Source organism: Saccopteryx leptura, chromosome 5 (genome assembly GCF_036850995.1).
Source record: "Saccopteryx leptura isolate mSacLep1 chromosome 5, mSacLep1_pri_phased_curated, whole genome shotgun sequence".
Classification (NCBI taxonomy): domain Eukaryota; kingdom Metazoa; phylum Chordata; class Mammalia; order Chiroptera; family Emballonuridae; genus Saccopteryx; species Saccopteryx leptura.
In genome coordinates this window covers 220,491,934-220,514,183 of record NC_089507.1, presented here as the reverse complement: position 1 = coordinate 220,514,183, position 22,250 = coordinate 220,491,934, and the positions used below count along the sequence as shown (strand labels likewise).

Here is a 22,250-nt window from a genome sequence, read left to right as displayed (position 1 = left end):
TTCCATACTCCTGCATCAGCCACCCGGTCTGTGTCATCCTGGACCAAGTCTTGCGACTCACTCGGGACTCCAGGGCCAGGGTGGAGCTCAGATCTGCATGGCTGTGGAGGGCGGGGACAGGATTGTCCTGCTTACTGTCTGGTCTGGAGCCCGAGTGGAAGGTAGGCATAGCAACCCCATGGCACCCTGGGGCTTGGTGAGGACCTGGTATCACTGCCTGTCCAAGGTCCGGGTGTTCTCAGGGGAGGATCTGAAGGTAGGGACTTGCACAATGGTATATTTTCCTCTCCCCTCTAACAAACCAAGAGTGAAAGCCTCCTCCCCTTGGGACCCAGGGTGAACTGCACATCTCCCATGGACACTCCTGGGGAGAAATCCGCATCCCCACTGCCCATTGTGAACTAATCCGTCCTGTCAGCCAAGCAGAGCCTAGTGCTGTAACCTTGCTCTTTTGGAGACAGAAGAGGTGAGACCAGGTTCAGATGCCGGGACGGAGTTCGTGCTGCAGTGGAAACAGAGACCTGGAGTCCGAGTGCACACAGGGCTGGCGGCCACAGCTCACCCTGAGCAGAGTGGTCGGTGCCTGGTGCAGACACGGTGTCACTGGCAGCTCTCTCCTGATGCCACGCTCACGTGGTCCCTAATACCAGTGCCCTTCTGGGCCTTATTCATTGGTTTTATCGGTATTTGTTTTCAGAGCATGAGGACAGGTAAATTCAGATAAAGGAAAGACACAGACTGGGCACACCTGTTCGGCTAACAGACTCAATAGTTTAATAAAAAGACTTTTTAAAGCACTGGCTTGAGTACACTACATTATTGAAAACAATGAAAAGCAACTCTCCTAAGGATAACATCACTGGAGTGAAGGCAGCTTGAAAACTTTCCATTCTGGGAAATGGCCTTCAGTTGTCTTCCTGCTCCGTAGAATCAATACGGTCCACCGCTTAGTCCTCCTCACGACATCCGTTTCCTGCCTCTGTTCCTGGAGTGGGAGCGCTCCGGGACCAGCAGTCCATCATCCCCCGCCCCAGTGTTTCTGCAGCTGTTAGCCGCGAAAGCAACTCTACCGAACCGATCAGGACAACTCAGGCGTGCTTGCCCAGCTCTGGGCATGGCCAGCCTCAGCGACCCTCCGGGCACTGCCCTGACCGCTGCAGCCAGGGAGAGGGCGGAGTGTGCGCGGCCCGGACATCCTCAGGCCAAGAGCAGGCTGCTTCACACCTGCGCGGGCTCAGGGGAGGGCAGGTGAATCCTCCCCAATCACCAACCTGGGGCCCTCACTGCCTTCCAAACAGCAAGGCCAACTGTACCTGACTCACAAGTCAAAGGAACGCCATAAAAGCTGATTGATGTCTATCTTTCTGGAAAACCCAAGAGCTTTATACTCTTAGACCTTTACAGAGAGAGAGAGAGAACGAAATTCTCAGAGCGTCCCTAACCCTACATCTAGGTGTCTTTTATAGCTCGGTTATAACCGAGGAACTGAATTTTAATTTTAACTAAATGAGCACATGGGGTAGGGTCGCTGCCAGAGCCGCTGGGGGGGAGGGACGGTCAACACTTCCTCGAACACTGGATGGCGCTGCGCAGATTCCGAAATAAAACTACCAAGGCACTTTTTAAGGCTTCCTGTACGAAACGAGGCACGACAATGGCAGGATTTGCACTAGACGAGCGGAAGGACGAAAAGGCAAGGCCCAGCGGGCGATTCTGGGTCAGCACCTTTCACCCCCTTGAGATGACAAGCGGACATGCATCTGGTTTTTATGGCTTTCTGCTTACGCACATTCTACCCTCACCCTCCCGTCCCTACACCAGTCTCCCTACGCATTCCCTTCCCTCTCGTACCCACCGAGGGGGTCGGCGGGAGCCGGGTAGGTGCGTGGGAGTCCAGCAGGTGCGCAAGCGGGCATAGGCGGGGCCACGGGGCAAGCGACCCAGCGAAGTTGCTGCCGCGCACGCGTAACAGGCCTCACCGGGCCTTATTTTTCGGCAAAGCCCGTCTCCCAGCTAAGCGCCAAATAAGTCTTCGGGCCCGCCCTGGCCCCGTGCGTGCGCGGCACCGCCGCCTGCGTCACTAGGAAGCGCGCGCCCGGGCTGCTGCCGCCGCCGCCGCCGCCGCCGCCGAATCCCCAACAAGGAGCGGAGCCCGCGGCCGCCGCCGCCACCCCCGCCGCCTTCGTCGCCACCCGCCCACCTGCCGTCGCCCGCGCAGGCCCGGCCGCGGCCCAGGTAAGCGCCTGCCGCCCCCTGCGGCGAGGCCTCTCGCTCCGCCGCGCGCCGCCGTCCAGTCAGGGGTCCCTGCGGAGCGTCAGGACGTTACGGCGGGGGGAGGGGAGCGGGGGAGGGGCGGCGGCGCGCGGCGGGCGTCGCGGGCGTCACGGGCGTCACGGGCCCGCGTCAGGCGGCGTCGGCGGCGGCGTCCGCCTCCATCTTGCCGGAAGGCGGCGGCGGGCGGCCGCTGGGGGTGGCACTCGGTGTGGGCGCGGGCCTCCGCCGCGGGTGGGGGCCATGTCCGCGCAGGCGGGCCCCCTTCCCGGGTGGGAGGTGGGGGCTGTGTCCGCGCCCCCTTCCCGAGTGGGGACCGTGTTCGTGCCTCGTTTCCCGGGTGGGGGCTGTGTCCGTGCCCCCTTCCCGAGTGGGGGCCGTGTTCGTGCCTCGTTTCCCGAGTGGGGGCCGTGTCCGCACCTTCTTCCCGGGTGGGGGCCGTGACCGCGCCCCGTTCCCGAGTGGGGGCCGTGTCCGCGCCTTCTTCCCGGGTGGGGGCCGTGTCCGCGCCCCGTTCCCGAGTGGGGGTCGTGTCCGCGCAGGAGGGCCCCCTTCCCGGGTGGGAGGTGGGGGCCATGACCGCGCCCCCTTCCCGGGTGGGGGCCGTGTCCGCGCTCCCTTCCTGGATGGGGGCCGTGTTCGTGCCTCGTTTCCCGGGTAGGGGCCGTGTCCGTGCCCCGTTCCCGAGTGGGGGCCGTGACCGCGCCCCGTTCCCGAGTGGGGGCCGTGTCCGCGCTCCCTTCCTGGGTGGGGGCCGTGACCGCGCCCCGTTCCCGAGTGGGGGCCGTGACCGCGCCGCGTTCCCGAGTGGGGCCCATGGCTGGTCATGACCCAGTAGGCACTCCATTGACTCACTGAGTGTTTACGTTGGACCAGTTCTGTTTCTTTGCTACCACTTCACACCCGAGTTCCAATTCCATCAGTTCTTTTTTTTTTCTGGTCATGTGAAAAGCTGCCCGTAGTTGTTGTAAACAACTTGAGTTTGGAAATAAGTATCCACCTGGAAACCACAGTCGAGGCCATAGTCGTGTCCCTCACCTCCGAAAGTGTCCTTCCACCCCCTTCTTGTTATTTTGTGATGAGACTTCAGATCTGCCCTGACAGCGAGCTGTGAAGTGGGAACCGCAGGCCCTTCTGCGCTGCGTGTAGGTCTCTAGGGTTTAGTCATCTGGGGCAACTGAGACTCAGGACTCGTGACAGTAACACCCCCCCCCCCCCAGGCCTCTAGGCTTCTGTGGGGCTGGGTCAGGTCCTCCTATAAGTGGGGTCATGTATTTGTCCTTCTGTGTCTGGCTTACTTCACTTATTAAGCATAAATGTCCCTCCCCCAGGTCATTCCTGCTGCCTCAAAAGGGCAGCATTTCCTTTGTCAAGGCTAATTTATATTCTGTTCTGTGGACACACCACTTTTTTTTTTCTTTCTAGAAAAGGACAGTTAGGGAGAGAGATGAGAAGCCTCAAAGCCTTTGTTGTGGCTCCTTAGTTGTTCATTGATTGCTTTCTCATATGTGCCTTGCTCAAGCCAGTGACCCCCTGCTGAAGCTGATGAGCTTGTGGTCAAGCCGGTTGAGTCTGCTGCACTCAAGCCAGCAATCGTCTCTGGGTTTTGAACCTGGGTCCTCCGCATCCTAGTCAGACACTCTATCCACTGCTCCACGACCTGGTCAGCCAGGCTAGACACACCACATTTTTACCCATCCATCCAAGACATTTAGGTTGCTTCTTCTACACGTGGGCTACTGTGAAGAATGCTGCAGTGAGCACGGAAGTGCAGGTATCTTGGAGGTCTGATTTTATTTCCTTCAGATAAGCACCCAGAAGCAGATGGCTGCGTCCTGGGCGGTTCTGTTTTTAATTTTTTGAGGAAATGCCATACAGTTTTCCACAGTAGTCTCACCGGTTTGCATTCCCACCAACTGCACGCAAAACTGTGTATACCAATTTTATTAAGGATAAATTCAAGTGGAGTAAATAAACCTCATATATAACAAACTAATCAGACTGCTTATTCAGCAATTATCTCTGTATGGGAAGTATCTTGAAAATTGTGAAAAGACACACAGGACGGGGGAGGAATTTGCATATCCATGTACAAACATGCAGGTGTTTCTATGAATTTAGAATACTTATAAAGCTGTCCATACCTAGGCCTTAAAATAATAAGCCATTTCATGCCTGAACTGGGAAGGGAGGCTGCTCTTACATCTTCTCAGAGCCACAAATTCTTGTGTGTTGGGGTCTGCACAGGTAGGTGCCTGGCACAGCGTGGCTGGGTTTGATGAGGGTGTGGCTGAGACCAGAGCTGGTATGTCTGTGCCCACCCACGGCCAACCGGAAGCCTGGATTCCTCAGGAGAGGCGGGACCAGAGGGACCAACTCCAGGGACTGCCTCTTCTGACATTTTCCAAGAGAAGGTGGAAATCTAAAAAATTTTTATGTGAACTTTGTAAACTTTGAAAAAGTTGGCAGCTAATGAATAATTTGGAACACAGAGAGGATAAAAAAAAACAATGGTTGTTCCTGATGTGTGACCGCTGCTGCCTCTCGAGGGGTATTTTCATTGAAGTGTCCACGTAAGAACACCCAGACCTGCAGAGGATTTCTATAATTTATTTGAGCCAAACGGGTATGCCTGGATGGAAGATCTCAACAAACTGAGAAAAATGCTTCCCACATATCACGGTTCACAGCTCCTTTTATGCCTTTGGAATTAAGGAGGGAAAGGAAAGATTACATAGAGGTGGGAGAAAGCCAGACAGGGATAGGATTACAGGACAGTTAAGATGATGTGTTCCTGCTTTAAAAGGAGGGGTCTGCAAGGGGGCATTTCAAAGGTGTGTTAAACTCAGATCCTAGGAACAATGGACTGGGCTAACTTGAGGCGCAGGGAGACCTTTTACTGAGGAAGTTATACCCCTAGAGCAGTGGTAGTTAACCTGGTCCCTACCGCCCACTAGTAGGCGTTCCAGCTTTCATGGTGGGCGGTAGCGGAGCAACCAAAGTATAAATAAAAAGATAGATTTAACTATAGTAAGTTGTTTTATAAAGATTTATTCTGCCAAACTTAGCGAAAATCCAACATAAAGTACTTGGTAAGTAATTATTATTATATGCTTTAACTTGCTGTAACTGCTTTATAAATTTTATAAAGTAAAGTTATTTCCCTACTTTATAAATCACCATGACTGTGGAACCGGTGGGCGGTTAGAAAATGTTACTACTAGCAGAGATACAGAAGTGGGCGGTAGGTATAAAAAGGTTGACCACCCCTGCCCTAGAGTGTGGTGACCCAGCCTGCAGGTAGGGATTTGTGGTCAGATGACCCTGTAGACCCTCTTTTTTCATCCACAAAAGGAAAATTTTTGTGATTTTGTGAAAGACATGGAAAGCCGGATGTGAGTCTGAGGAACTGTCTGCACACTAATGTTTTTGTCTAATTTTTATATATTTATGCCCAAGAATGCTATTTAAATTTTTTCCCCTTATATCTTACCTCTGAATTAGTTGGGGCTCAATTTCCACGAGTAAGGAGCCCAAGCTTTGTGCCAGAAACTGGATACTCCTCCGTATACCGGGGGCTAGAAAGACAAAGGTCGTGTGGAGCTTGGTCTGTGTCTAAACTCCAGCAATGTTCTGTGAAGTCACTTTCATAATACAGTTGCTTTTGGAGGAGGGGATTCAATTTTGTGTGTTCACACGACTTGGAGCTCTGTGGATTTGAAGTTTGGGTGAGGACAGCTGCCCATGGGGTGAACCCCTGCCTTTCTGCAGCTTTTGGTAGAAGCGTAACTTCCCTGGTCCCTGCAGAACCCCCTTCAGGGAAAGCAGAGGGCCCTTGGTGAGCCAGCACTGCAGGTCCATATTATGTTAAGTGCAATCTTACTGTGAAGCTTTATTCATGTACGTTTAGAGCACTTTGTTTCAAAGCCTCAACCTAGAACAAAACTTAAATTTTAGAAATATGCAGTATATCTGTCATCTGTCAATGAATTCATTGTTGTAGGGTTTTGTTTTGTTTTTTTTTTAATTTTTATTTAATGGCTATAAAGCATCTGATAGCCTGAGGACCTGGGGCACTGGCCCAGGCAGCAGCCCCCACCCTGGTCGGCTGGGTTTCCCTGGAGTGAGAGGAAACTGCTCCGATGTGTGAGGACCGTCTGAGGTTCTATATAAGGTTTTCTTTTGTTTTTTCTTTCTCCTTTTTGAATTTTTCTGAAGTGAGAAGTGGGGAGGCAGAGAGACAGACTCCCGCATGTGCCCGACCAGCATCCACCCAGCATGTCCACCAGGGGGCGATGCTCTGTTCATCTGGAGCCCTTGCTCCATTGCTTGGCAACCTTAGCGCCTGAGGCAGAGGCCATGGAGCCATCCTCAGTGCCCGGGCCAACTTTGCTCCAATGGAGCCTCGGCTGCGGGAGGGGAAGAGAGAGACAGAGAGGAAGGAGAGGGGGAAGGGTGGAGAAGCAGATGGGCGCTCCTCCTGTGTGCCCTGGCCGGGAATAGAACCCAGGACTTCCACACGCCAGGCTGATGCTCTACTGCTCCCGGTTTTTAAAATACTGCCTTTTCTTCCATGCCGCATTTGCTGAGCCCACCTAAAGTGAGAAGGAGAATTGCCCTTTCTCAGCATCCAGCATCCGGTCGTCAGTTCTAGCGTTTGGACGTGTTCAACTTGGAGTGGCTCTCTGTGGGGAAATGGGTGTGTTTCCGAATGAAGCGCTCTGACCCCGACTCCTGGCCTGTGTGCCAAAGCCCGTCTCCTCAGCCACAGCTCCACGTGGTGCCCCCCATCTCCTCAGCCACAGCTCCATGTGGTGCCCCCCATCTCCTCAGCCACAGCTCCACGTGGTGCCCCCCCATCTCCTCAGCCACAGCTCCATGTGGTGCCCCCCATCTCCTCAGCCACAGCTCCACGTGGTGCCCCCCCCCCGTCTCCTCAGCCACAGCTCCACGTGGTGCCCCCCCATCTCCTCAGCCACAGCTCCACGTGGTGCCCCCCATCTCCTCAGCCACAGCTCCACGTGGTGCCCCCCATCTCCTCAGCCACAGCTCCACGTGGTGCCCCCCCATCTCCTCAGCCACAGCTCCACGTGGTGCCCCCCCATCTCCTCAGCAACAGCTCCACGTGGTGCCCCCCCCACGCAAGGCCAGGGAGCACGTGGGCTGCTTCCCAGTGTTCCTTGCTTTTCCGACGAGAAGGCAGCCTTTCTTGGCAGTCATTAGTCACCACCCCCTCTTCAGATCACCTACATTTTTTCTTTTTTTAAAGTTGATTTTAGAAAGAAAGAAATGGGGAGAGAGAAACATGGATTTGTTGTTGGACTTATTTATGCATCCATTGGTTGATTCTTGTATGTGCTGCCCTGACCCAGGATCGAACCTGCAACCTTGGCATATCAGGATGATGCTCTAACCAACTGATTGAGCTGCCTGGCCAGAGTGAGATCAACTATGTTCCTTGACTCTGTGTATTTCTGGGTCAAGAGTCAAGTATAGGAGACTGCAGTCGTTTTAGAGGGGGTGCTGGGTAAGTCCCAGCTCTTTCTTGCCTCTGATTGTCTTGCCTGGGGGCCCATCCCTGGTTAGGAAGGCACAGAGCCCACAGGTGCTGCCCAGTCCTGAGATGGAGAAGCCAGGGTGGGTCTGAGGTCTTTGTTGGCCTCCGCAGACATTCATGAAAACATTTGAGTGCTAGATACAGTAGATGAGTGTGATGTACACTCACACTCATCCTGAGGCCAAGCTTCATAGTTGGTCACTGAATTTGGGTGGGTTAACTCTGACTGAAGGCTTACTGTGAATTTGTTGGAGAGCAGAGGAGGGTAGGGGGCTCCTCCCTCCTGGGCATGGGCGGGTGCCCATGTGTGCCTGGTCAAGGTGGTCCCTGCCCGTCCAGTGCTGGGCAGGTGATGTCATTTGTGCTTTAATAAGCATGATAAGCCCTGGCTGGATAGCTCGGATGGTTGCATCATCCTGATACACAAAGGTTGTGGATTTGATCCCCGGTCAGGGCACATCCTGGAACAGATACATTTTCTCTCTCTTTCTCTCAAATCAATCAATGTATTTTTTAAGTATTATAAAAATGAAGTTCTGAAAAAAAAATTTTTAGTGAGTTTTTATATTCTCTACTTTCTAGCCTATATCTAACCCTAATAGGTCATTCTGTTCTGATACCATGAAAACACATTTTTTTATGGTGGCAAAATACACAAGCATACAGTTTTCCATTTTAACCACATCTCAGTGTGCAGCTCAGTGCCACTTTGTACATTCACGCTGCTGTGCCACCGTACTCATCCAGAACTTCCTCACCTTCCCGGACGGACAGTCCATCCCCATCCAACACAGACTCCCCCGCCCCCAGCCCCGGGAACCTCTGTTCTGTCTGTCTGCAGGGCGTGACTGTTCGTGTTCATGTGATTCATATGAGTGGAACCCTAGAACACGTGTCCTTCACGTCTGGCCCCTCTGCCTACGCGTCCTCACTGTAGCATGTCTCGAGTTTCAGTCCTTGTTAAAGCGGAGTCCTACTCTGCTGTGTGTGAAAGACACATCTCAGCCCTGGCCGGTTGGCTCAGTGGTAGAGCGTCGGCCTGGCGTGCAGGAGTCCCGGGTTCGATTCCTGGCCAGGGCACACAGGAGAGGCGCCCATCTGCTTCTCCACCCCTCCCCCTCTCCTTCCTCTCTGTCTCTCTCTTCCCCTCCCGCAGCCAAGGCTCCACTGGAGCAAAGTTGGCCCAGGCACTGAGGATGGCTCTGTGGCCTCTGCCTCAGGTGCTAGAATGGCTCTGGTTGCAACAGAGCGACGCCCCAGATGGGCAGAGCATCGCCCCTTGGTGGGCATGCCGGGTGGATCCCGGTCGGGCGCATGCGGGAGTCTGTCTGTCTGACTGCCTCCCCGTTTCCAACTTCAGAAAAATAAAAAAAAAAAAAAATTAGAAAGACACATCTTGTGTACCCACCGTCCGCCCCTCCTGTGTCTGTTGTGAGTCCTGCTGTCACAAGGCCGGTGTGGGCGGGTCTGTGCTGGTCCTGGCCGCAGTGTCTGGAAGTGGTGTTGCCAGTCGTGTGCGAGGAGAGTACAGGTATGTTACAGGAAACTTCCAGGCCTTTCCTGGCGGCTATGTGAGCACTCTCTGTTCCCCCAGCCCTGCTGTCTGTGCGCAGCTCCGGGATGCACCGGGCACACGAGGGACGGGGAGTCTGCAGGGTCCTGGCCTCCTTCCCCACCGCTGCCATGACAGCTTTCGGGCCCGGGGCTGGTCCGGGCGCTCTGCGTGGGGCCCTCAGCCCTCAGCAGCCAGGAGGGGCAGTGGTGCCCGGTCCACTCTCACCAGACAGCAGCCCGTCGTGTTCTGGGCCTTGAGAGTGACTCCGGAGTGCCTGCGAGCTACACTGTGTGACCTGTGCCCTGCCTGCCGTTTCCTCCAGGATTCGGCGACCTGGCAGAGTGACGGCCTCAGGCTTGGCCGTCCTCATCCGCTGAGCCATGGCGGCCCCGGATGTCAGCGTGCACATGGAGGAGGTGGTGGTGGTGACCACACCCGACACCGCAGTGGACGGCAGCAGCGTGGAGGAGGTCAAGACAGTGTTGGTGACGACCAACTTGGCTGCTCATGGGTGAGGACGGGCCCGTGCTCCGGGGAGGAGGGGGGACTGGCAGCTGTCTGGCACCGTGTAAGTGAGGCCTTTGAGGGTGTCCCTGAACCACAGGGCAGACTGCAGGACAGTGGGGGCATCACATCACCTGGAACAAAGGTAACCCTGTGCCCTCTCCCTCAACACCTGCATCACCATGGTCACATGGTTCGTTCTTGAAAACACCTGCTGGGTATTCTCCTGATGAGAGGGACAGGGACAGTGGGAACTGTATGTCCCAATGAAGTGGCAGAGCCAGTGTCTCCCTGAAGCCCCTCACGACAGCTGACGGTTCTTCCCCGTCTCCTGCGGCTCACCTCCAGATGGAATGCTGGCTGGCAGAGAAGCCGGCCCGAGAGCTCACTGCTGGCCTCCTCTTCTGTCCCCTAGAGGGGCCGTCACGTGGTGGCTGAGTGGCTCCCCTGTGCCCTCCTGTCGCCTTCGGTTGCTGGGTGGGGCCGGCCCTGTGGGCCGTCTCTGCTGTGTGTCCTGTGTGTGACCTCCATCCATCTCAAGCCCCCACCTGTCCTCCGAGAACCTTGGCATTTGTTGCCCGTCTTCTGCGCCCCTGGCGGTGCTGCCTGACCGCCCTCCGGGCCCTCCCAGGCCTGCGGCACAGCCGTGTCCCTGTTTCCAGGGTGGCCCACCTCCTGGGGCCTGGCTTTTGCTGCGGCTGCTGTGATGCTGGCCCTTGGGCTCAGGCCAGCTCTGGTCGCCTACACTGCCCTCACCTTCCTGGGGACCCCTGTGCAGCCCACATGCCACGTGACCCCATGCCCAGGCCTGGGACAGACACCTGCTGAGCGGTGTGCAGTGACAGTGCCTCCGCAGACCTGACCCTTTTTTCTAAAAGCTTATATTGTTTGGAGTTTCTGTATCCATATGAACTCATCATAGGAATAGGAACAGTCAATATTAAAGAAACAGGGGCTTGGAGTTCCCGCAGAAGCGCTGCCCCAACACACACACACATGCCCGCTTCACGGGCCAGGTGGTCCGGGGCCGCGCTGTGGCGACCATCAGTGAGGGTCCCTGGGCTGCACGGCCGCGGGGCTCTGGGCTCACCCGAGAGCGCTGCAGGCATGGCAGCAGAGCCCACACGGTCCTCGGGCGCCTGACGCCCCCCATTCCTCTTCCAGGGGCGACCTGGGCGAGGACAACATGGAGACGGAGAATGCGGCCGCTGCGGCCGCCGCCGCCTTTACAGCCTCCTCGCAGCTCAAGGAAGCCGTGTTAGGTAGGTGCCTGCAGGTGGCTCTTGGGACGGTTTATCCCTAGGGGACGGCCCCCAATCGAGAGATGGGCCTGGGGCCCAGGGAGGCCAGGCTGCAAGGCCCTCAGCTGGGGCCTGCCTGCATTCCCGTGGACTATTATGAGTGTCCTGAGCGGTGAAGAGATTTCTTTACAACTCCTGACATCAGAGGCCTCAGAACTCCTCAGTACATGGCGCGTAAGCCTTTCTAGAAGGGACTTATGTCCTCACTGGTCAGTTGAGCTGTAGTCCAACCACTTAGTAGTTCTGCAGTGGAGTTGGTTGTGTGGGTGGGCCTGCTGCTCTGACTTGGGACTGGCCTGTCCCAGCCCTTCCTGGAGCCTGACCTCTGGTGTCTGGGCTGGGGGCTGCTGGTGTGCTTCGCAGAGGGTGTGACTGACTTCCTGTCTCCCCTGTCCCCGCCCCGCCCCGCCCCTTGTGAGAAGTGAAGATGACTGAAGAGGGGGAGAGCCTGGAGGCTGAGATCGTGTACCCCATCACCTGCGGGGACAGCAGGGCCAACCTCATCTGGCGGAAGTTTGTGTGCCCCGGCATCAACGTGAAGTGTGTGCAGGTGAGGGCGCAGGTCACGGGCCGGGGCGGGGTCCTCCCAGTGAGCTCCCTGCTCCGAGGGGCCAGGGGCCGTGGCCTGGGCGCTGCAGTTCAGGGGCAGCAGAGGGTGCAGCCTCGGGCGGTGGGACCCATGGTGGCTGAGCCGAGCACAGGAGGCGCCGCCCTGTGGGGAGGCAGAGGCAAAGCCCGGCCGTACGCGGAGGCAGGCACAGGTGTGGAGGGGCCGAGGGCGGCCAGGGGCCCCATGCCTCCCAGCTCTGCACGGCACGGGGGGCGGACGGCGGGTCTGAGAGTGGTCATGACAGAGGGGAGTGGCCCACGGTCAGGAGACTGGACACTGCTGCCATCGGCAGGAGTCCCTGGGCTGGCCATGTTCGCCATGACGGACCCACGGCTGATGACGACAGCAGAGGTGCTCTGTGCCCGGCGGTGGCTGGGGGGCTCTCGGCCTGGGAGCCCCAGGGAAGCTGCCCTGGCCTGGGTCCAGCAGGGCGTCCAGGCCACAGCCGGAACTTTGTTTTCTGCCTCTGCGGGACCTGCTGACTCACCCATCCCCAGCCTGCTTGTTGTCTAAGTAAATGCAGTTTTATTTTGATTTTTTGGTTCCAACGATTGCTTGTTTAACAAGGTTGAATGGGATATTTTACCTTCTTGGGCCGTCTGAGTTCCCGCCGTGGTGGGACTAGCAGGCCCAGAGCCTGTGAATCGGGACATGGACGCATGTGTGTCACTGAGGGGCGGTGCCAGAGGTGGGTGGGTGTCCACAGTCCTGTGGGTCTTGTCTGGAGCGCGCACCGCTTCTGAGTGCTGTGCCCTGAGCTTGTCCCTCCCAGGTGGACAGCAGGAAGCCCGCCCTGTGCAGGCCAGAGGGCCACCCCTCGTCTCACCTGAATTGTTCTGTCCCCGAGTTCAGGTTGCCACAGGAGGAACGCCATGTCCCACTGAGAGCGGGCCTGCGGCTCCTCGCCCGGTCCGCCCCGCGTCCCTTCCCCAGGCCGGAGCAGGGGGTGGTGGGCGGCACCGTCCTCACTGCTCGCTGTGCTCCCCCCACAGTACGACGAGCACGTCATCAGCCCCAAGGAGTTCGTGCACCTGGCTGGCAAGTCCACCCTGAAGGACTGGAAAAGGGCCATCCGGATGAACGGCATCATGCTCAGGTGGGCATCTGCTGGGGGCACAGCAGCGGGCGAGTGCAGGTGACCGTACCGGACGTCCCCCCCGGTGGAAGCACCTGGTCCTTTTCCATTTGTGTGGGGGGTTTGGAGATGAGAGAGAACGTCGTCCCCGGGGCTGTCCTGTCCTGTCCCGTCCCCTGCCACAGGGGACAGATCAGACTTGCAGTGTTCTGAGTTCCACTGGTTTTTACCTGGAGGCACGAGGCTGTTTTGCAGTAAATATTCACGTAAACACAGCACAGGGTTTGCACACCAGGAGGCAGAGGCCCGTCTCTTCGCCAGCCTGCCCACAGCACGTGTGGGGCGCACGGGGCGCTGGTGGCAGCGTCCCCAGACCCAGGAGTGCGTGCCCGTCCATCTGCCGTTCAAACACGGTCCCCAGTGTCTGTGTTCAGTGCCTGTGGGTCAGCCTCCTCAGGTCCTGGTCTGGACCACGGCCTGCCCTGTGATGAGGTCAGGGGAGCTGGGCCTGTGCCTGCCCTTGATAGGGAGGCCTCTTTGTCCTCAGAGGCCTCCTTCCCGTTGATGCCGATCAGCAGATGGGACCCTCGGAGGCTCCTGCTGTTCCGCACACGTCCCATCGGAGGTCTCGGGGCCGCGCAGCCTCGCGGGGCTCTCGCTCTTCTGCGTGGGTTCTCGACCCGTCTGCTCCACGGGTGCCCCAGGGTGTGGCCTGTCACGGGTGGCCTTCTGACCCTTTCTGACTCGAGGCTTCATGTTCACACCCTCAAGAAGGTCGCTTCCTGGTTCTCACAGGTCATTTCCAGCGTTGGTGTCACAGCTTGCCCCTGATGGGGAGGGGCACCCCTGTTGGTCTGTCCCTGCCCTCTGCCGTCCAGAGTGTCTGGCAGTATCTAGGTCACTTTGCTGCTGATGGGGCTGCTGGCCTTCATGCCCCGAGTGGTTCTTGCTGTCCTTGGCCATGCCCTGCTGCTGCTGCAGGAGCGCCTGTGGCCCTTATGTGGAGCCTGGACCACAGCTCTGGTCCCTGTCCTTGTGAACCACATTCTGGGCGGAGAGAGAGGGGCAGATGCCCAGGCCCAGGGACCAGCAGCTACAGAGCCCCCACCGCGAGCAGGCAGCCGCGGCACTGGTGGCTACACGTCTCCTGGCACCCCTGTTCTGTGGGGGTGTCTGTGTGTCAGCTGGGGAAGGAGACGGGCCGTCTCGCAGAAGGGAGGTCAGTGCTTCGCACGGTGAGCAAGGCAGGAGGAGGCCCCGCGGAGCCGTCTCCCCGTCAGAGTGCGAGTGTGCAGGGGAGGCCAAGCAGCGAGGCTTCTGGTGGGTGACTCCCCTCTGCCTCCCAGCCTGTGCCGCCGTCAGCACTGCGGTCCCCACGGGCCTGCTCCCCTGGGGCCATCAGCACTGCGGTCCCCACGGGCCTGCTCTCCCCTGAGGCCGTCAGCACTGCGGTCCCCACGGGCCTGCTCCCCTGGGGCCACAGCACTGCGGTCCCCACGGGCCTGCTCTCCCCTGAGGCCGTCAGCACTGGGGTCCCCACGGGCCTGCTCCCCTGGGGCCACAGCACTGCGGTCCCCACGGGCCTGCTCCCCTGGGGCCGTCAGCACTGCGGTCCCCACGGGCCTGCTCCCCTGGGGCCACAGCACTGCGGTCCCCACGGGCCTGCTCCCCTGGGGCCATCAGCACTGGGGTCCCCACGGGCCTGCTCCCCTGGGGCCGTCAGCACTGCGGTCCCCACGGGCCTGCTCTCCCCTGAGGCCGTCAGCACTGCGGTCCCCACGGGCCTGCTCCCCTGGGGCCACAGCACTGCGGTCCCCACGGGCCTGCTCCCCAGGGGCCGTGTGCCTGGCAGCAGCAGGTCCCCTCACAGCCCAGAGCTCTGTGCTGAGCTGTGGGACAGGCCTGTTGGGGAGCTTCCCGCTGCCTGCCAGCACAGTCTGTTACTCTTCCTGAGACGTGAGGACACACTGGTGGGGACATCGAGCGCTGTCTTTGGGTCCAGCTGTGTGTGCAGACAACAGGCTGCAGCTCAGGCATACGTGATGCTCTTGTCTCGCACAGGAAGATCATGGACTCGGGGGAGCTGGACTTCTACCAGCACGACAAGGTCTGCTCCAACACCTGCCGCAGCACCAAGATCGACCTGTCGGGCGCCCGCGTGTCTCTGAGCAGCCCCACATCAGCCGAGTACCTCCCACTCACACCCGCCACAGCCGACGGTATGTGCCACGTGGTGGTCAGTGGCCGCCTCCTCCCTCACTGTCCCGAGTCTGAGCCTCTGTTTCATTGCCAGGGACGCTTTAAGCGCCTTTTCTTTTTAAGCCACTTTTTTTTTTACAGAGACAGAGACAGAGTCAGAGTGAGGGATAGACAGGGACAGACAGACAGGAACGGAGAGATGAGAAGCATCAATCATTAGATTTTCGTTGCGCATTGCGACACCTTAGTTGTTCATTGATTGCTTTCTCATATGTGCCTTGACCGCGGGCCTTCAGCAGACCGAGTAACCCCTTACTGAAGCCAGCGACCTTGGGTCCAAGCTAGTGAATTTTTGCTCAAACCAGATGAGCCCACACTCAAGCTGGCGACGTCAGGGTCTCGAACCTGGGTCTTCCGCATCCCAGTCCGACGCTCTATCCACTGCGCCACCGCCTGGTCAGGCTAAGCCACTTTTGTTATGAAACACAGACGCCCTACGTAGGAGCACGTCCAGCGTGACAGAGCAGTGTGCAGGGCCCAGCAGCAGCTCTGACTGCAGGGGCTCCCCGCGCCCCACACAGCCGCCCTGCTGCCATGCCGGGTGGGGCCTGCAGCCCCTGAAGCGCCTGCTCCGTAGCGCGGGCTCTTCTGCCCCCGGGCTCCGACGGGCACCTTCACGATGCTCTCCTGGGCTGACATCTGTGGTGCTCACTCAGCGGACAAAACATCCCAACTTACAACAGCTTTTGGAATAGGGATTCTCTTTAAAACCGAAGTTAGAGTGAAATTGGGTCCTGAGTTCCCTCTTTGTGTTACGGGGTCATGATTTCACAGTGTTGTGTTTCCGGTGACGTCACTTGCTTTGTCCCTGTGCTGTGACTGCATAGGGTCAGTCTGGGCATGCTGCATGTAGCCAGGGGCCATCCTTATCGCTGACCAGACAGTGGCCGTCTGAAGGGTTGGCCTGTGCTGGAGGAAGGAGAGGCAGGCCGGGCAGCTGCGAGGCCCTGTGGTGCCCAGACGGCCCCTGCGTCCTGGCCGAGCGGCGTCGGTGGTGTTGGTGCTGCTGTTTCAGCCTTTTCTGGGAGCTCCAGGAACACGCAGGCACTGGCTGTCAGAGGGGCTGGGTCTGTCTGCTTCCTCATCCACGGGTGTGGGTCCTTGTCCTTCGGCTCCTGTCTGGACCGGAGCCCCAGGGTGCTGGTCTGGCTTCTTGGATGACACAAGGCAGTGTGGGAGGGGCTGGGTCACCACAGAGCCCCTTCCCTGGAGACACATCCAAACACATGTCCCATTCCTGTTGGGCCAGTTTTGTGACAATAGGGCAGCCTGGGGTCAGCGTGGGGTGACCGATCCCCAAGAAAGTACCAGGTGGGCTCCCACTATGCTAGTCAGCACGTACCATGTTGGTACAAGACACGTCAGCACACGCCGTGTCGGTGCAGGCCACTAGGTACACGCTGTGTCAGTGCAAGGCATCGGTGCAGGCCGTGTTGGTACACCTGTGTTGGTGCAGGCCACTCAGTACACGGCATGTCAGTATACGTTGTGTCGGTACACACTGTATCGGTACACCCACGTTGGTACATACCATGTCGGTACACCCATGTCGGTACACGCTGTGTCGGTGCACCCATGCTGGTACACGCCTTGTCTTTGAGGCACTGGAGCTGGCTGTGGGCTCAGGAGGTCCCTGTGGTTCTTTCCGCACCGTGTGTGTCTGAGGAGCCTGCGACTGAACGGTGGCAAGTGTGGCTCCAGTGCGAGGCAGCGGGCCCTCGGCACCAGGACACGTGTGTCAGCCTCATGAGTCGCAGCAAAGACGTTCAGTCACGAAGCCGCCAGGCTGATTTGCTTTCGTGTGGGTTGCAGTGAATGGGTCTCCTGCCACCATCACCATTGAGACCTGCGAGGACACCAGTGACTGGACCACAGCCATCGGAGGTACGGGGTCCTTCCTCTGGGCTTCTGGGCTGGGCCTGGGGCAAGGCCTCATGGAGGACAGGGCGGTGCGGGGAGCTGTGCCCATGGACAGCACCAACGTTCAGATGCTGCGTCCCCTGTTGGGCTGGCTCACTGGCCGACTCAGACCCAACTTGTGGGCGGGACACTGCGGATGCCCAGAGCTAGGTCCTCCCGGTGGCCCTTGGTTCCTCTGTAGTGGCCTGGGCAGGACTTCTTCCTCTTTGAGCCTCTCCTTCCCTCCCAGATGACACGTTTACCTTCTGGCGGGGGCTTAAGGACACCGGCCTGCTGGATGAGGTCATCCAGGAGCTCCACCAGGAGATGGTGGAGACCATGAAAGGCTTGCAGCAGCGGGTACAGGACCCCCCGCTGCAGCTCCGAGGTGAGGGTGCCGCCCGCGGGCCTCTCTGCAGAGCAGCCAGTGGTTGGCTGGTCAGGACACACAGGTGCTGAGGGAGCCCCGCACCTTCTGCAGGGGGTGGGCAGCCAGTCCTGCTCCTCCAGGCCGCTCGCCGCTGCGCAAGGCCCAGCTTCTGGCGGCGGGAGCGGCCTCCGCCGTGTCCTGGCGCCCAGGTCGCCCTCACTGCGCGTCTCCCCTCAGATGCTGTGCTGCTCAACAACATTGTGCAGAACTTTGGCATGCTGGACCTGGTGAAGAAGGTGCTGGCCAGCCACAAGTGCCAGATGGACCGCTCGCGGGAGCAGTATGCCCGCGACCTGGCCGGTGCGTGGGGGTGCCCGTGTCCCTGTGGGCCTGAAGTCATGAGCGTAGGAGGGCACTGAGCACGGTCAGCCGGGCAGTGACACTCAGACCGCTGTTGTACAGAGGACAGTCGCTGTCTGAGCTTCCGGGACTCACTGCCCGGTTATCTGAAACGGCAGAGTTGTGACCCCGAGTCCCATTTGTGACGGTTGTGCCCGTCTTTCCCAGCACCCCCTGCCCGTGTCTGAGCTTGGCAGGTGTGCCTGTGTCCGCGCGTGTGCATGTGCAGGGTGGGCTGGTTATGTGTGCTGCTGACTGATCTCTACCAACGGCCCGAGAGCAGCTCTCTGTGCAGAGTGCAGGAGGAGCCGAGCATGGCCGCTCGCCAGGGCAGGGAGTGTGTGTCAGACCCTGTCTGTCCCCGAGGGCACGGTGCCTGTCCCCCATCCCTGTGGTGACACCCTGGCCCTGTCCCCCATCCCCGCGGTGACGCCCTGGCCCTGTCCCCACATCCTCGTGGTGACGCGCTGGCCCTGTCCCCACACCCCCGCGGTGACGCCCTGGCCCTGTCCCCACCTCCCCGCGGTGACGCCCTGGCCCTGTCCCCACACCCCCGCGGTGACGCCCTGGCCCTGTCCCCCATCCCCGCGGTGACGCCCTGGCCCTGTCCCCCATCCCCGCGGTGACGCGCTGGCCCTGTCCCCCATCCCCGCGGTGACGCGCTGGCCCTGTCCCCCATCCCCGCGGTGACGCGCTGGCCCTGTCCCCACACCCCCGCGGTGACGCCCTGGCCCTGTCCCCCATCCCCGCGGTGACGCGCTGGCCCTGTCCCCGCAGCGCTGGAGCAGCAGTGTGACGAGCACCGCCGGCGGGCCAAGGAGCTCAAGCACAAGTCCCAGCACCTCAGCAACGTGCTCATGACGCTGACGCCCGTGTCCCTGCCGCCCCCCCTGAAGCGGCCTCGGCTGGCGAGGGCCACGTCCGGGCCGGCCGCCATCGCCTCGCAGGTGCTCGCCCAGTCCGCCCAGATCGCCCTCAGCCCGGGCGTGCCCGTCTCCCAGCTCACCGGCGTGCCGCTCGGCAAAGTGATGTCCGCCCTGCCCTCCCCCGTGCTGGGCAAGGGCTGCCCCCAGGCGGCCCCCGCCAGCTCCCCCGCCTCGCCTCTGCTCGGGGGCTACACGGTGCTGGCCTCGTCGGGCACCACCTTCCCCGGCACGGTGGAGATCCACCCGGACGCGTCCAGCCTCACGGTCCTGAGCACGGCCGCCATGCAGGACGGCAGCACTGTGGTCAAGGTGGTCAGCCCCCTGCAGCTGCTCACCCTGCCGGGCCTGGGCCCCACCCTGCAGAACGTGGCCCAGGTGTCGCCTGGGGGCAGCACTATTTTGACAGTGCCCACGGGGGCCATTGAGAGTGCGGTGGCCGCCCCGGGGCCCGAGGACCACACGGCCACCATTGAGGTGGCCGCCATGGCTGAGGGCCATGAGCACAAGTAGCCAGTGGCAGAGGGTGAGGCCCCTTGCGGGCACGGGACTGGCCCCTCTCCTCAGGCCATGGTGCGTCACGTGGGGCTGCTGAACCAAAGAGGAAACGCCAAAATGGATGGAGAGGGGAGAGGGACGGAGGTGACAGCAACCTGTGACGCCCACTAGTCTTCGAGTTCTGAACTCCCTCCCCTGTTTTCTTGGGAAATATATTTTTCCATCTGTTGCTTATTGATACTGTTTACACATCGGGCGACCAGGAGCCAGACGAGACGTGCGCCGTGCCGCAGCCGGACAGCAGGCAGCGCCCAGCGGCCCCCGCGGCCGCATGGCTGGGGCACGTCACGAGCACATGTCTTGGGGACTGTCCCCAAGGGTGGAAAGCCATGGATCCTATGGATTTGGTTTCTTCCCACAGTTTTCTGTAGGTTTAGTGTGGCCGGCACTCTGCTCTCCCGTCTCCGGAACAGGTGTGGGAGGTGCGTCAGGCCAGCACGCGGCTCAGGTCTGGGGGCTCCGGCTCCTGGGGTCTGGGGTGCGGTCCTGGGCCACCTGCCTGAGCAGCGGAGCCGAGGGCCGGCAGTGAGCACCCCCACTCCACCCCGCCCGCCAGTGGATGCTTGGCGTCCCGGGACCATCCCACACGCCCTGTGGGTGTTTTCCCGTGAGCTGTTTAGCAGGCTTCTAGGAAGAGTCAAATGTATAGCGTTTTCAACCCAAACCATGCTGAGTGCCTAGGCTTCCGGAATCTGCTCTGGATTCCAGAGTGTTTTGTACAAAACGGCTGTTGGGACAGCTGGTGCGAAGGTGACTGAGCGCTGGTGGACCTGCCACCAGGCCCCGGACACGGGGGCCCATGTAGAGCAAAGGGGGCTCGCCTTCTGTCGCCTGGTCCTCCGCCTGCCGGTGGGGCCACCCTGACAGCCTCGTCCCTGGGGTCCCACCTGGAGGTGCTGTGCACACTGCCCCAGGGGGCACGGGGCGATTGCCCAGTGGGCACGACCAGAGCCGTGCTCACTGAAGGGCTGTCTGTGGGCCACAGTTCTGACTGGAGTCACGAGCTAGACCTGACGGGGCCGCCTGCAGGCCCCAGGTCTCACGCATCATGTCACCACGGCCACCCCAGTCTGTGGCCTGCTAAGGACCCTTCTCTGGGGTCCCTGCCATGGGAGGGTCCCCCTTGCACTTTGAACGGAACTGAGCTCTGTCCGTCCGTCCTTCCATCCACCCAGCGCCCAGACCCCACCTCGGGCCTCGCTCCCATGTCAAGCTACTGAGGTTGTCTTGGTTTCTCTGTTACGTTTTTGTTTGCTGTTCTCACGGGTCCGCTGGTTCCAGCGAGGTGTTTACTTTCTTGTTTGTGTGTGCACTTCTTTTCAAAGTGCATCTTGATTGAGTCTCGAGCCCAGTTAGGTGGGCAGCGTGGGCCCCACGGTTGTGGCCGAGCCCAGCCCGTCCCTGTTTGCACCAGCTCCACTTGCTAATAAAACCGCATGTGGTGAGGAGCCCTTGTCAAAGTCAGACACACACACCCCTTCCAGCCCCGGTACTGGCCTTGGACTGCGGCCTAGGGGAGAGTTCTCTTCAGAGCCATACAACTTAATGCCCAGCCCCGCAACCCCCCCATGCCTGGCAGGGCCCCAAGCCCTGGGGTACGGGGAGGGACCCACCATCCCGAAGGCGCCCCGGGCCGCTGGGGCGGGGCCGTTGCACTGGTCCAGCCGGGGCCTGCTGTCTGTGCTCTGGTTCTGGGAAGTGGGTCGGTTTGGATTTCTCACTGGTGCTCAGAGGCAGCCTGGGGGACAGAGCATCTGAGTTCGACTTATGTTTTTGCAAGTATCTGCTTGGTACTTTGATTTAAAATAAACACACGTTTCATAGTTGGTGTCTGTCTGTCTCGTTATGCAGGGCCTGCTGAGAGGGCTCTGGCACCTGCTGTGCAGGAAGTGGTCGCGGGCCTCTCCCTGACGTCCCGATGTCTGCTGTTTCCTCAGCGCCGGCCCCTCCCCAGAGCTGTGGCCGCAGCGGCTGAGTGGGTGCTGAGTGTCCTCACACATCTAAACATGGTCACACTCCACCTGTCATGTGGCAGCGCTGAGAGCCCCCTGCCAAACCCCGGGGTCCCGAGTGCAAGGGGGCCCCGCGTGGGCTTCAGGCAGGCTGGGGGCCGCTGGGGAGGGGGCAGGTCCTGCGGGCTCCCGGGAGGTGGGCTTGGGAGCAGGTGGGCCTGGGAGTGCGCTGCCCTTCGCTGGTTGGTCCTGATTTGGAAGCCAGACAGTGTGGGGAGCTGCTGTCGCTGATGAGTCTTGACCATCAGAGCTGATGGCTGCAGAAGCCGTAGGTCTCTGTCTGGTCTGTTGCCCTCCCCTTTGACATACCCCCCCCACACACACACACACTAAAGATGCTTCAAAGACTCCCCACGGCCCAGGAGGAACGTCCCCACCACACCGAGCCTGTGAACTATCTGGGAGTAGGAGAAGTATGGGCAGGCAGAGAACAAGAGGGGACCCACAGGTGACAGAGGAGGGCGTGTCATAGAGGTGGGGTCTCGGGGGGCCGGCCCTAGCAGCTGGGTGGGTGACGGTGTCCCTAGAATTGTGAGGGGTGAGCATGGGCTAGCCCCTTACTTGCTGCAATAGAGGATGTGCTCAGAGAGGCACCCCTGCTCAGAAGGGTTGGTTTCCAGTAGGGACCCGGTGACCCAGCCTCGGGCCCAAGGGAACGAGGACCCTGACTGAGGCTCAAGTCGCCTCCACAGTCCCAGCCCCAGACGGTGGGGTCGCAGCATGTGAGAGGATTGGCCCAGGTTCTTCAGCTGTGGGTTGGACAAAACCCAAGAGGACCCAGACTGAGCCCCGAGGAAGGGAGGGCAAGAGTGGAGAGGGGGCGTGAAGGCCAGGAGTCTGAGCTGCCAGGGGTGGGGGAGGCAGCCCACCCCCAAACCCACCCCCACACTAGACTTCTACCCTCCAGCGGTTTGCAGAACACTCCGACACTGGCTCAGTGATAACTGGAAGTGTACT

The 22,250-nt window shown here is 59.7% G+C and overlaps 1 protein-coding gene across 2 annotated transcripts; it reads left to right on the top strand.

The window, feature by feature from the left end:
• Nucleotides 1–654: 654 nt before the first annotated feature.
• GMEB2 (glucocorticoid modulatory element binding protein 2) lies at nt 655–21,104 on the top strand. 2 transcript variants are annotated; one of them, XM_066384420.1, is made up of 10 exons: nt 655–2,235; nt 9,706–9,894; nt 11,052–11,149; nt 11,611–11,738; nt 12,791–12,894; nt 14,935–15,092; nt 16,945–17,016; nt 17,282–17,419; nt 17,639–17,761; nt 18,578–21,104. In XM_066384420.1, the coding sequence occupies exons 2-10, from the start codon at nt 9,764–9,766 to the stop codon at nt 19,234–19,236; spliced, it is 1,611 nt and encodes a 536-aa protein (XP_066240517.1). In that variant the 5' UTR covers nt 655–2,235; nt 9,706–9,763; the 3' UTR covers nt 19,237–21,104. The 2 variants fall into 2 exon arrangements, with proteins under 2 accessions (XP_066240517.1, XP_066240518.1); XM_066384421.1 differs by lacking the exons at nt 655–2,235; nt 9,706–9,894 and having other exon boundaries at nt 11,616–11,738.
• Nucleotides 21,105–22,250: the final 1,146 nt, after the last annotated feature.

Coding starts and splice junctions, on each gene's coding strand:
- GMEB2 (XM_066384420.1), top strand. CDS start 9,764: ATGGCGGCCCCGGATGTCAGCGTGCACATGGAGGAGGTGGTGGTGGTG. Junction 11,739..12,790: donor TCAACGTGAAGTGTGTGCAG/GTGAGGGCGCAG, acceptor CTCCCCCCACAG/TACGACGAGCACGTCATCAG. Junction 17,762..18,577: donor GTATGCCCGCGACCTGGCCG/GTGCGTGGGGGT, acceptor CTGTCCCCGCAG/CGCTGGAGCAGCAGTGTGAC.